At 41.0% G+C, this 13931-nt stretch overlaps 1 protein-coding gene across 2 annotated transcripts in view; it reads right to left on the bottom strand.

Moving 5' to 3' along the window:
• Positions 1–13931, bottom strand: part of COG2 (component of oligomeric golgi complex 2) — a 159107-nt gene that overhangs the window by 125439 nt on the left and 19737 nt on the right. For both annotated transcript variants that reach the window (XR_012226896.1, XM_073560121.1), the window contains exons 6-7: positions 7529–7637; positions 4408–4587 (exon numbers count right to left, since the gene is read on the bottom strand). Coding sequence is in view for 1 of the 2 variants with exons in the window: in XM_073560121.1 (XP_073416222.1) it covers positions 4408–4587; positions 7529–7637 (289 nt within the window). In the remaining variant the exon portion in view is untranslated. The remainder of the gene's footprint in view (positions 1–4407; positions 4588–7528; positions 7638–13931) is intronic.

The following is a 13931-nucleotide window of genomic DNA, read 5'->3' as shown; positions in this document are numbered from 1 at the left end:
CAGTGCCTGCAAAGCGCAGGCATGAGGAAGCCTGTGCACTGCCTGTGACAGATCGCTGATCTGTCACAGTGATCTGTGATGTGACAGATCAGCGATCTGTCACAGGACAGTGATGTCCCCCATGGGACATTGTAATAAAGTGAAAAAAAAATAAAAGTGTAAAAATAATTTAAAAAAAAAAAAAAAAATCGCCAAATAAAAAAAAAAAAATATTCCCCAATAAATTCATTTTTTGGAAATAAAAAAAAAAACAATAAAAGTACACATATTTGGTATCGCCGCGTCCGTAACGACCCGCCCTATAAAACAGTCCCAATAGTTAACCCCTTAAGCGAACCCCTTAAAAAATAAAAAACAAAGCAAAAAATAATGATTTATTATCATACCGCCGAACAAAAAGTGCAATAACGCGCGATCAAAAAGACGCATATAAATATCCATGGTACCGCTGAAAACGTCATCTTGTCCCGCAAAAAACGAGCCACCATACAGCATCAGTGAAAAAATAAAAAAGTTATAGCTCGCAGAATAAAGTGATGCAAAAATAATTAATTTTTATATAAAATTGTTTTCATTGCATAAAAGAGCCAAAACATAAAAAAACGACCTAAATGAGGTATCGCTGTAACCGTACTGACCCGAAGAATAAAACCGCCTTATAAATTTTACCGCACCCGGAACAGCGTAAACGCACCACCCAAAAGAAATTCATGAAACGCTGGTTTTTGTTCATTCTGTGTCCCAAAAATCGGAATAAAAAGCGATCAAAAGATGCCACGTGCCCGAAAATGATACCAATAAAAACATCAACGTCAAAAAAATAAGACCTCACATGACTCGGTGGGTCAAAATATGGAAAAATTATAGCTCTCAATATGTGGTGATGCAAAAACTATTTTTACAATAAAAAGCGTCTTTTAGCGTGCGACAGCTGTCAAACATAAAAACCGCCATAAATAGTAAATCAAACCCCCCGTTATCACCCCCTTAGTTAGGGAAAAATAATAAAATTAAAAAAATGTATTTATTTCCATTTTCTGGCTAGGGTTAGGGCTAGAATTGGGGGTTTCCACTATTTGCGCACATCAGGTGCTCTCCAAACGCAACATGGCATCTGATCTCAATTCCAGCCAATTCTGCGTTGAAAAAGTCAAATGGTGCTCCTTCCCTTCCAAGCTCTGCCATGCACCCAAACAGTGTTTTACCCCCTCATATGGGGTATCAGCCTACTCAGGACAATTTGCAAAACAACTTTTGGGGTCCTATCTCTCCTGTTGCCCTTGGGAAAATAATTTTGGGGCAAAAATATCATTTTTGTGGAAAAAAAAATTTATGTTATTTTCACGCCTGGGCGTTATAAACTTCTGTGAAGCACTTGGGGGTTCAAAGTTCTCACCACACATCTAGATAAGTTCCTTGGGGGGTCTAGTTTCCAAAATGGGGTCATTTGTGGGGGGTTTCCACTGTTTTGGTACATCAGGGGCTTTCCAAACGCGACATGGTGTCCGATCAGAATTCCAGCCAATTTTGCATTGAAAAAGTCAAACGGCGCTCCTTCCCTTCTGAGCGCTGCCATGCACCGAAACAGTGGTTCTCCCCCACATATCAGGTATCAGCGTGCTCAGGACAAATTGCACAATAATTTTTGCAGTCCAATTTCTCCTGTTACACTTGGTAAAATAAAAAAAATTGAACCAGAAGTAATTTTTTTTGTGAAAAAAAGTTAAATGTTAATTTTTTTTAAATATTCAAAAAATTCCTGTGACGCACCTGAAGGGTTAATAAACTCCTTGAATGTGGTTTTAAGCACCTTAAGGGGTGCAGTTTTTAGAATGGTGTCACTTTTGGGTATTTTGTATCATATAGACCCCTCAAAGTGGCTTCAAATGTGATGTGGTCCATAAAAATAAAATGGTGTTGCAAAAATGAGAGATCGCTGGTCAACTTTTAACCCTTATATCTTACTAACAAATAAAAATTTTGGTTCCAAAATTGTGCTGATGTACAGTAAACATGTGGCAAATGTTACTTATTAACTTTTTTGTGTGCCATATCTCTGTGATTTAAGGGCATAAAAATTCAAAGTTGGAAAATTGCAGAATTTTCAAAATTTTCGCCAAATTTCCGTTTTTCTCATAAATAAACGCAAGTTATATGAATGAAATTTTACCACTAACATGAAGTACAATATGTCACGAGAAAACAATGTCAGAATCACCGGGATCCACAGAAGCGTTTCAGAGTTATGACCTCATAAAGGGACAGTGGTCAGAATTGTAAAAATTGGCCCGGTAGTTAACATGCAAACCACCCTTGGTAGTGAAGGGGTTAATTCTTTTTATATTTTGATAGATCTAATTTGTACAAAGGCAGCAATAGCACATTTTCATTTCTTTATTTTTAAAAGAAGGCGATTAAAAATTTTTCATGTTTTAAAACTTTTTTATTTACATTCACTTTTTTAATTTCCCTTTGGGGACTGGAATCTGTGATTGCAACACAAAGAAAATTGTGGTTGCCAATCATTGGCTGAGTTCCATAGAACAACTAAGATGGCAATTATGGGGACCTTCAGGAAGCCCCTGGCTAACTCACTGGGTCTCCGCCATTGCCAGAAGATACAGCCATGTCATCCAAAGGGTGAGTGACCATGTAGGAGTAACTGTGTCTAAGGATGCCTGTACTGCTTTTTCTACAAAACTTTGTCCTCAAGTTTCTCCTGCATCTGAATGACAATCATGATAGATACCAACTGTCTAGATTATTAAATAGTATACGTCTCTCCTCCATGCTGCAGAGGCTATCAAGAATGTTACACAGGCTATGGTAAATGAAGCCAGCTATGCAATGGTAGTAACACTACTACCTAAGCCTGCACAAACATCTCACCTCCTCATGTAGACTTATGGAATGGAGAAGTCGCAGGTGTGTGTCTCCCCCTGCATCCTGGGTGCAATTGTAAGTATCTTCATTAATTTTGGACACATGAAGACAGCACAATAGCACTTCCCCTCTCATTCTCAGTATCTTTCCTTATTCTGTATATACAGTACTATGAAAAACTTTAAGCAGCTGCTGCAAAGTAAGAATGCTTTTAAAAATAGAAGTGTTAATTATTTATTTTAGGCAATTAACACAGAAAGTGAATGAACAAAAGAAAAATCTAAATCAAATATTTGGTCTAAGTTTCCTTTCCTTTCATAACAGCATAAGAAGAATCAATTCTTTTAGCTATGCTTCCTCAAGGTATTTGAAGAATTTCGGAAGGAATGTTGTTACAAACATCTTGGAGAACTAACCACAAATCTTCTCTCGATGTAGGCTTTTACTATGTATATAGACACTGTATAACGCTTCTGTCCTGTATCCTGAGAAAGAAACGGTGAAACGCGCGTAGGGGCAAGCAGGCTGGGGTCTACTCCTTCATTATCATGCAAGCTATAGCCCGGCACATGCACTTTCTTACTTCTTTGCCTCTCTAAATAGCAAGCACATCAGCACTTTTGGTAGCACTCACTGAATAATTGTTCAAATCCACAAAAACTTCTTCTCACTTGATTATGGTACCCCCTTAGAGGACACTTGGAGTAAAAACATTTTCATTTTATTGGGATTCTATTTGGTACTCATTAGTGATGAGCGAGTATAATCATTGCTTGGTTTTCCCGAGCATGCTCGGGTGTCCTCCGAGTATTTTGGCGTGCTCGAAGATTTAGTTTCTGTCGCTGCAGCTGCATGATTTGCGGCTACTTGACAGCCTGAATACTTGTGGGGATTGCCTGTTTGTTATTGATTCTATGGTTTAAATATACTCTTTGACCTCCTCCTGCTTTAATTCTTAGTGGAGTTTTTTGTGTTATTTGACTTTGAGTTTAACCTATCTTCTACTTTGGTTGACACCTAATTTCGTGAAACATTTTTGTTTAACAAAACCACTTAAGGCCTATTTAAGATGGGCTGATTTTGGCCTATTAAATCACAGCAAACCGACTATATACTAGTTGATTGACAGTCATTTACTGACCTGTTTACACAGGCTTGTGAAAAATGATGGGAACAGAACGACTGTTAATACATAATCATGTTATTGGGAGCACATCCTCTTACTTTGGGCAATGTGCTGTCAATAATTATTTTTTTGCCAACATAAACAAAAAAATATATTTATATTACTAAAGGAAATGTCATTACAAAATTCTTATATACTTTAAATTATCAAATCTTAATTATTTTGTGTAAGGGGGTAATCATAACAGAATCAAAATGGCTGCAGTCTTGTTACACTGACAGAAACTTTCTGCATCCAAATATGAGATATGCCAGTAAGAGTGATGGGAATATAAACATTCTATAGCTAAGAATACGGAGATTTTCAAACTCAAAGTAGTTATATACTTTAAGACATACCTCATCAATATACGGTTTTACCAGCACCTGCCCAACAAGTGCTTCGGCATCCTTTGTTTTGTCAATCATTGCATATGTTCTCAAGCAGTGACGAATTATATCCACATTAGAGGTCTGAAGGCCTTCTAACAAGAGACCTTCTAGAGAGCGTTGTAACATAGCTGTGATGCCAGCAATACGCTTAAAAGTAGAAACGGAAACAAAATGTGTGACAGTAAACAACAAATTTTGAAAGGAACAAAAAGAACATCAGACTCTAACGGGGTTCTCCATGTGATAAAAAGACACGTCACATAATTCAAACTGCAACCCATCGCAGTCTCATGTCAAGATTGGTTGCAATTAGAGTTGAGCGACTTTGGTCGGATCGGGTTTCATGAAACAAAATATGTTTCAGATGAAACTGGTCCGACTAGGGCAAAAAAAGTCGGAGTTTCGTCCGAAACCCGACCCCAATGCAAGTCAATGGGGAATAAATGCAGACTTTTATTCCCCATTGACTTGCATTGGGGTCGGGTTTCGGACGAAACTCCGACTTTTTTTGCCCTATTCGGAACAGTTTCATCTGAAACAAATTATGTTTCATGAAACCCGATCCGACCAAAGTCGCTCATCTCTAGTTGCAATCTATAAAAGCCGCTTTCAAGACGGGTCTCAACTGTCAGAAGTATCATAAGCACAAATACTTCAGTGATCTTCCAGAGCAAGGCTATGACAGGAGAATAAAGAAGTTAAATAAATAAATCCCCTAAAGAAATTAAAAAAAAACCAACAAAACTTTAAAACCTTTGTGCTCAGTCAGTAAAAAGATTTGTCTTCTAATGTCATAGCACATGGAGGTTTGCGTATGTCTACAATACTGCTCTTCTGACAGTTGAGACACAGGATTCTGTATAAGTGTCTTCTTCAGGCTGCATCCCATTCTGACATGAGAAAAGGAAGGCATGCAGTTTCAATTATGTGCCATTTAATCATTTTTCTGGAGAAACCCTTAATGAAAGACTATCTCAGAACATACAAATATAATTTCTTGAAATAAACCCTTAAACACCACAATTGCCCCAAAACACGTCTTGAAATATGGCGATACAGTCTTTATGCAATAGTATTAAAACTTGCCTGGGACCCTGTCATCTTCAAAAAATATTTTCAACAATTCAAAAAATTTAATTAAAAAGGTTTTTCATTTTTTTTTTTTAAATATTTAATTTATTTTAATGGTATAACATATGAAAAGTAATTTAAAATGTTTCGATTTCTTCAACTTTTAATCACTAGGGAGAGCAGCTGTTGAAACTTTGTGTGCTGCAAGCTCACATTATAACTGCAGTAAATGTGGACAGGATCTCCTCAATGTGTGCTGCCCTCACGTTCCAGGCGTTCTCAAAATGATAAGGGAAGATGAAGTTTAGGATCACAGGGCGAAGACATTTTGTTGGTTGCTTCAAAGTTAATACTAACATGTGAACAGTGTCACAGAGAACTGCTGTCATGGTTAGATGACAATGTTCTGTTCACTGATTTGCTCAGTAGTGTCATGAGTTCACTGCTGTGAGTTAAATACCGCTGTGACAGCAGTGGTGAACAAAGGTTGGGCAGGCCAACATCTGGCTACTAGTGACAGGCTACTGATCTGTTCTCAACACTGGAAAAAGTCACTTCAGCAGCATTGTTCTCACAGTTCAGAGCAGGGTTGTAGATTGTGAATTCTTCTAGCCACGAGAACACTTGGTAGCCTGGCAATTGTAGTGCAAAATCAGGCTCCCTGACCTTTGCTGTTCTCACTGCTGCTGCACAGATCTCCTGTCATCGCTATCCGCTGAATACTGTGTGAGTGGTGACGGGGAAATTGTAGCTCAAAGCACAGCTTTGGACTACAATAAAATGGCACCTGACTCTCCCCAGAGCTGTAAACTGGATAGCCCAGTTCACAGCTGAGACAGAAAAAGTATAGGAGATGCGTTCGACCAGTGTCTCCTATGGCCTTTGGCTGCAGTATTTGCGGGTAAGGTTGGAATCACACTAGCGTATGACATCCGATGAGAGAGCATAGGATGTGATATGCTAATGACCCTCGGCTCCTGCTCTGCTGCAAGCAGGAGCCGAGTGTCATGCTACTGTGCTCCGAGCTTCTCACATGACAGGATTGGAGCACATCTGCGGAGGAGGCGGAGAAAATAATTTCTCCATCTCCTCTGCTGCTGGTGTCTGAGTATATCGTACTGCACTCGGGTGATAGAATGCTGTGCGTTGTGTCACTCTAAACCATAGACTTATGGGTGCAAGTGAGCAGAGACTCACTGCCAATCGCAGCATGCTGAGATTACTCTTGCATGCCGAATCAGCAAGAGAAAATCTCAAATCTGAGCTGCCGCATAGAGTAAAGGGGGTTTCACACATAGCGATATCGCTATAACGTCACCGATTTTGTGACGTTATAGCGATATCGCTAGCGATATCTCTATGTGTGATACTTACCTCCGACCGGCTCCCCCGCTGTCCATCGCTGATTGCGCGAGAATGTCCGGCTCCATTTCTCGTCGGGCGCTTCCTGCTGTGACGACGAGCGACGCGTGGAGGCGGGCAGGAGGACGTCAGGATCGCTGTGTGTGAAAGGTGAGTATCGTGCGCTGCGTCATCGCTGTGAGATCTGCCTGTGTGGCAGCTCACTAGCGATCATTTAGCGATGCACCAGCGATCCTGACCGGGTCGGATCGCTGGTCGGATCGCTGGTGCATCGCTAAATGTAAAAGGGCCTTAACACTGGTTAGCGCTATGCAATGTTTTATTGTATAGCACTCGACCATGTTATACAGTAGTGTGGCTCATGCCCAAGTGTCGTGCTCACATACAAAGTAGCAAATAAAAATGTCAACCCCGGGGGCTGAAGAAAACAATTAACAAATGTTATTAGACTACATTTAATTTTATATGAAAAATAGCTGATTTAATCAACAATTACTAATACAAAAATATAAATAGCTACATTCCCTTTTTAGAGCATAAAAATTAAATAAATCGAAAAAAAAATGAGAAACAAAAACAATGTAATCTGAGCACGTCTAACTATTAATCTGAAAAATATAAAAAGGGAACTTCTATGTATGTGTAATATACTTACAGGTCTGACTTTATCTAGAAGAGGCATGCCTTTGCTTTGTACAGCATGAAACTGCAGCTGATTAAATTCTGTTGCAATCCTTTCCAAGATCTGCCCAGTTAGCAATGTGCTTTAAACAACAAAACAGGAAAAATGCATTTAAAGCTAATTAAATGATTACAACTTTTGTTTTAAAATAAGTCCCTTCTTTATAAGACATAATCCATCACCTTCAGAGCTTCTAATATATCAGCTCAGCAGACAGAGGATAATTTGAGAGAATAAAGGTACGTTCTCGTGGAATATCGCTATTGTGGAAACGTGCAGTGTTAAGCAACACTGAAGAGGTCCTGCGAGGAAGATGTGATCAAGTTGCACATTTCATTCTTTGCACTGAAAAAGTAACTTCAAATTTACAGTGCCAGTTAATTTATATTGTGAATGTTCAACAAATTCTTGAGAACGCCTTAATACCGTGCTAAACACAGAACATTTTAAGTCTGGAAAATCTGGACAGAAAATATTCTTCATTTGCATCCTGGGACAATATACAATGTAAAACTCCAGGCTGCCTCTAAGAAAAGCTGGCCAAAATCATAAGTTGTTTTCGCATAAAGTCAGGGAGAACATATTATACACTTTACACCACTATACTGGGGTAAAAAAAAGACAAATGTTGGAGCCTAAGTGTTTTGTGATGACTTTTATGCACTCACCTGACCCAACATTTACCGAAATTGCAATAAATTATAGCACAAGTCTATGGCAGATGGTAGCAGGCGTATTTCTGCTTCTCCAGCACAAGGGCAGGAAAATAATGCAATAAATTTATTAAACAGCCTGCTTCCTGACAAATTTTCAACATTTTACTTCAGTGGGCCTTTGATTAACCCCCCCCAAGGGTGGTTTGCAAGTTAATGGCCAGGCCAATTTTTACAATTCTGACCACTGTCCCTTTATGAGGTAATAACTCTGAAACGCTTCCATGGATCCCGGTGATTCTGACATTGTTTTCTCGTGACCTATTGTACTTCATGATAGGGGTAACATTTCTTTGATATGACTTGCATTTATTTGAGAAAAAAACAGAAATTTTGCGAAAATTTAGCAATTTTCCAACTTTGAATTTCATACCTTTAAATCACAGAGATACAGTATGGTCACACAAAAAACATAAGTAACATTTCCCACATGTTTACTTTACATCAGCAAAATTTTAGAACCAAATTTTTTTTTTTGTTAGGAAGTTATAAGGGTTAAAAGTTAAACAGCGATTTCTCATTATTACAACACCATTTTATTTTTACGGACCACATCACATTTGAAGTCACTTTGAGGGGTCTATATGATAGAAAATACCCAAAGTGACACCATTCTAAAAACTGCACCCCTCAAGGTGCTCAAAACCACATTCAAGAAGTTTATTAACCCTTCCGGTGCTTCAAAGGGATTTTTGGAATGTTTAAAAAAAATGAACATTTAACTTTTTCACAAAAATTTTTACTTCAGATCCATTTTTTTTTACCAATGGTAAAAAGAGAAATTGGACCCAAAAGTTGTTGTACAATTTGTCCTCAGTACGCTGATACCCCATTTATGTAGGCAAGTCACTGTTTGGGTGCATGGCAGAGCTCGGAAGGGAAGGAGCGCCATTTAACTTTTCAATGCAAAATTGGCTGGAATTGAGATTACACGCCATGTCGTGCTTGGAGACCCCCTGATGTGCCCAAACAGTGGAAACCCCCTACAAGTGACACCATTTTGGAAACAAGACCTCCTAATGAACTTATCTAGATGTGTGGTGAGCACTTTAAACCCCCGTGTGCTTCACAGAAGTTTATAATGTACAGCCGCGAAAATAAAAAATCATTATTTCCAAAAAATGATCTTTTCCCCCCCCAATTTTTTATTTTCCCAAGGGTAATAGGAGAAATCGGCCTCCAAAAGTGGTTGTGCAATTTGTCCTGAGTACGCTTATACCCCATATGTGGGGGTAAACCACTGTTTGGGCGCATGGCAGAGCTCAGAAGGGAAGGAGCCCCGTTTTACTTTGTCAACGCAAAATTGGCTGGAATTGAGATCAGACGGCATGTCACGTTTGGAGAGCCCCTGATGTGCCTAAACAGTGGAAACCCCCCAATTCTAACTCCAACCCTAATCCCAACACACCCCTAACCATAACTCTAACCCCAACCCTCACTTTAGCCCAACTCTAACCCTAATGGGAAAATGGAAATACTTTTTATTTAATTATTTATCCCTAATTAAGGGGGTGGTGAAGGGGGGCTTGATTTACTATTTGTTTTATTTTGATCACTGTGATAGGGTCTATCACAGTGATCAAAATGAACCAATAGGAAAACAATCTCCAATTGTTGCTGGGTGCCGGACGGCAGATATCGGCAGGCGCACTGCGCTTGCGCCCGCCATTTTCTCCCAGAGGACAAAGCCGGCGGCCCGGGGGACTTGCAGGGGACAAAGGAGGTACGGGGGGGGGGGGGGGGGGAGAGAGGGTGATCAGGGGATCCTATTTCTCTCTCCTCTAATATGCGATCACATCAGGAGAGAAATTAAATGGAAAATCAGACTTTTTTTTGCGGTCGCCGTTATATCGTTAACGGCGATCGCAACACCGGGGTCGGTAAAAACTGACTCAAATCATGGTCTCTGGGGTCTCGGCTACCCTCGGTAAGAGACCCCGGAGAAATTCCGACGCTGCGGGGTACTATAGCCTTAAACCTCAGGGATGTTAAAAAACGGCGCTGTGGTTTAAAGTACCCTTAACTGCCGCCATTAAAAGGCCCATCGGCGGTCGTTAAGGGGTTAAATATAACTCCTCATTCTCACCTGCTCGCGCCGATCACTGGCAGAGCAGGGGAGAATAACGAGAGCTGTGTACAGCACCTGGAGCCGGGGAACAGCGCTTACTGCAACACTTCTCCCCTGGCGCCCGTCCGTGTGGTACTGATGCGGCACACACATGCCACACATGTGCCGCAAGTATTACACACACGTACACGGACATCTCCGGTACCGGAAATATGAGGACGTGTGAAAGAGGCATTAAAGCGGGTTTTTATGTTTGGCAGCTGTCACACGCTAATAGACGCTTTTTATTGCAGAGTGAAAAATTTAAAGGGGTCTGAATACTTTCTGTACCCACTGTATATGTCATATTAATAGTTTAGATGGAGTTTATCACCACATTTGACCTCCTTAATGCTAGATCGCCACTTAATTTTTGGGTCTGTAGCCTGCTCAGGACTCCGTATACACGAGCGCCCATTAATCATCATTGACCAATGGTTTCTAATACTGCTACCCTTCCCATTAAGGGTATGTTGGCAAAGGGCGTTTATGCTGCAGCTTCTGTGAGCTGGAAATTAACAGCATACTAAAATAGCAGTATTACATATAACATTTTACAAAGATCTCATCCACATGTTATGTGAAAAAATGGACCATAAACTGACCAGCACTGCAGATCTCTAATCTGCAGCAAGTAAATTTATAATACTGATTTTCAATGTGGATTTTACCCTGAGCAATGTAAATTAACCAACAATAAATAACCTGACACCTGATTGCCTCCACATCATGTGCGCACGTGAAAGGTATCACACATTTGTCCCACACATCTATCATATTCATTAGATCTGTAGACGTAATAACTGCAGAAGTGATGACATTGGCCCCACTCACCACCCTATAAAAGGAGCATGCCTGATTACCCCCATTAAACTGGCCAAGTATGATTTTTCAGCAGATCAATGGTACTACACATTTTTGCAGTGAAACCTTCCCAAAACAACCACATTCTTAAGAAGACCACTAGATCACAGCAGATTTCCTTTGACAGATTTGCAGTCATATCCTACACTATCTGTGCTGACATTGATCTTTGTTGGAAGGACCACCCTTTACGAAGAGTTTCTGAACTGTGGTCCACATCTACCACCTACAGATAATGATTTGTCAATCTTCATAAAAAATGAATGAAAATTTGCCATTAACAATCTAATGTAAAGTACCGTATTTTTCAGACTATAAGACGCACTTTTTTCCTAAAAAAAATGCATCGGAAAAGCCGGATTACTTACCGGTAATGCTCTTTTAATGAGTCCACGACAGCACACAATGAAGGTAGCGGGATCCGCCCCATAGGAACAGGAAACCTACAGAGAAATAAAAGGGGCGGTCCGCCTCTCCTCCTCAGTTGTATTTCAGAGTATCAGGAGGACCGCCAAGAGTTAGGCAAAGTTCTTGCATTTTAAGGTTTAACTTATTTACTTTTATATTTAAGGAATACACTATTAATACGTGGTGTATCTATCGCTATTATCTTCATAGGGAGGGAAGTGAGCGGGTGCTGTCGTGGACTCATTAAAGAGCATTACCAGTAAGTAATCTGGCTTTTTACCCTTCGCCACGCAGCTCCCACTGGAAAGATTCCAGAGACCATCACCTGGGTGGGACCACCGTGCCAAGGACAGTCCTGCCAAAGCTTAGGTCGGAAGTTGATGAGAGGTCAAGTCTATAGTGATTATAGAAGGTAGAAAGGATTGACCAAATTGCCACCTTACATATGGCTTCGATTGGGCCGAGAGGGGAGACGTTCCAAGAGGATGCTATTGCTCTAGTAGAATGTGCTCTGATGCTCTCCGGAGGATCTTCATTTCTCACGGAGTAAGCTAATCGGATGGCATCCCTGATCCATCGGGATAAGGTGCTCTTCGTGACTCCGTACCCCTTTTTACAGCCCTGAAAAGATATGAACAGAGCCCTTCACTGCTCCAGCTCCTGGATCTTTCGATGTATTTTAAGACAGTTCTCCTAACGTCTAGGGTGTGAAATTTCTGTTCTTCAGGAGTGGAGGGGTCCCTGAAGAAAGTGGGGAGAAGTATCTCTTGTGATCTATGGAATTTTGCTGATACCTTGGGAAGGTATGAGGTCTGGTTTTAAAACCATCCAATCCTGATATATGTCTGTAAGAAGGGTGGATCTATGGATAGGGCTTGAATTTCGCTAACTCTCCTAGCAGATGTTAGTGCTACTAAGAGGGCCGTTTTGAGTGACAAGTGTTTTGGAGATACAGTGTATTGGTTCAAAAGGGGCTCCCGTTAGGGCGTCTAGGACCAAGTTTAAGTCCCAAGGAGGGATTCTAGGTATGTGAACAGGGGCTATTCGTTCACAAGCTGTAATAAATCGGGACACCCATCTATTTCCTGCTATATTATGGCCGTAGAGTGCCCCTAATGCAGACACTTGGACTTTCAATGTATTTACTGCCAGACTCCATTCTTTTCCTTTTTGTAGAAATTCCAAGATAGGAACTATTGGAATTTCTGTGGAATGAGAGGTTGTATGGAACTGCATAAATTTTCTCCATATTTGTGTGTAAATCTGGGTAGTAGACTGCTTCCTGCTCTGTAGGAATCAGTGTTTTGGAAAACCCTCTTGACTTTAGTAGCTGCCTCTCAAATTCCATGCCATCAAGTGTAGGCTGTCCACTTGGGGGTGGAAAAAAGGGCCTTGGGAGAGTAGGTTGGGGATTGAAGGGAGGACCCAAGGATCTGATATCGACATGGTTCGTAGCCATGAGAACCACGGTCTCTTGGGCCAGAACGGTGCTATTAAAATTATCCTCGCCTTGTCCTCTCTGATCTTCCGAATGACCTGTGGTAGAAGGATTATCGGAGGGAAGGCATATGCTAGGTCGAATTTCCATGGGGCCTGAAGGGCATCTAGTATGTCTGGATGAGCCGTCAAGGACAGGGAGGCGAATCTTTTTACTTGTCTGTTCTCTTTCGTGGCAAAGAGGTCAACTTGAGGCTGCCCCCATAGAGCTATTATGTACTTGAAGACACGGTGATTGAGACACCACTCCCCCTTGGTTGTTCTTTCCCTTGATGTGGAGGGCAGAAAGGGACAACAAATAATTTTCGGCTAAGCTTAAGATTTTTGCTGCGGAAGACATCAGAGGCTCTGATCGAGTACCTTCCTGTCTTGTTTAAATACGCCACTGTGGTGGTGTTGTCCGATAAGATCCTGACATGCTTCTGCTGGAGCTGTGGAAGAAAATGATTTAATGCATAATCTAGTGCCGTCAGCTCCTTGAATATTGTAGTTCCTCCTTACTCCACCTTGCCTGACAGCAGCTATTCCCCATATGGGCTCCCCAGCCGTGGGGGCTAGCGTCGGTGGTTATAGTATGGGATGGTGATATTACCCATGGAACTCCTGTGGTCAAATGATTACTATCTAGCCACCATACTAGAGAAGTCAAGACTTCCTCGGATAGGGTTATCTTGTTCTCGAGGTGACCGCCAAGCCGTCTGTCCTCTTGGAGGATTAGATGTTGCAGTGTGAGGATGTGATATTGGGCCTACTGAACTGCTGGGGTACAAGAGGTGAGCGACCCCAA

Source organism: Dendrobates tinctorius, unplaced genomic scaffold (genome assembly GCF_039654945.1).
Source record: "Dendrobates tinctorius isolate UK_male_01 unplaced genomic scaffold, ASM3965494v1 ptg000293l, whole genome shotgun sequence".
NCBI lineage: Eukaryota > Metazoa > Chordata > Amphibia > Anura > Dendrobatidae > Dendrobates > Dendrobates tinctorius.
The sequence above is the reverse complement of the archived record's forward strand: the minus strand, read 5'-3'. Positions and strand labels throughout refer to the sequence as shown.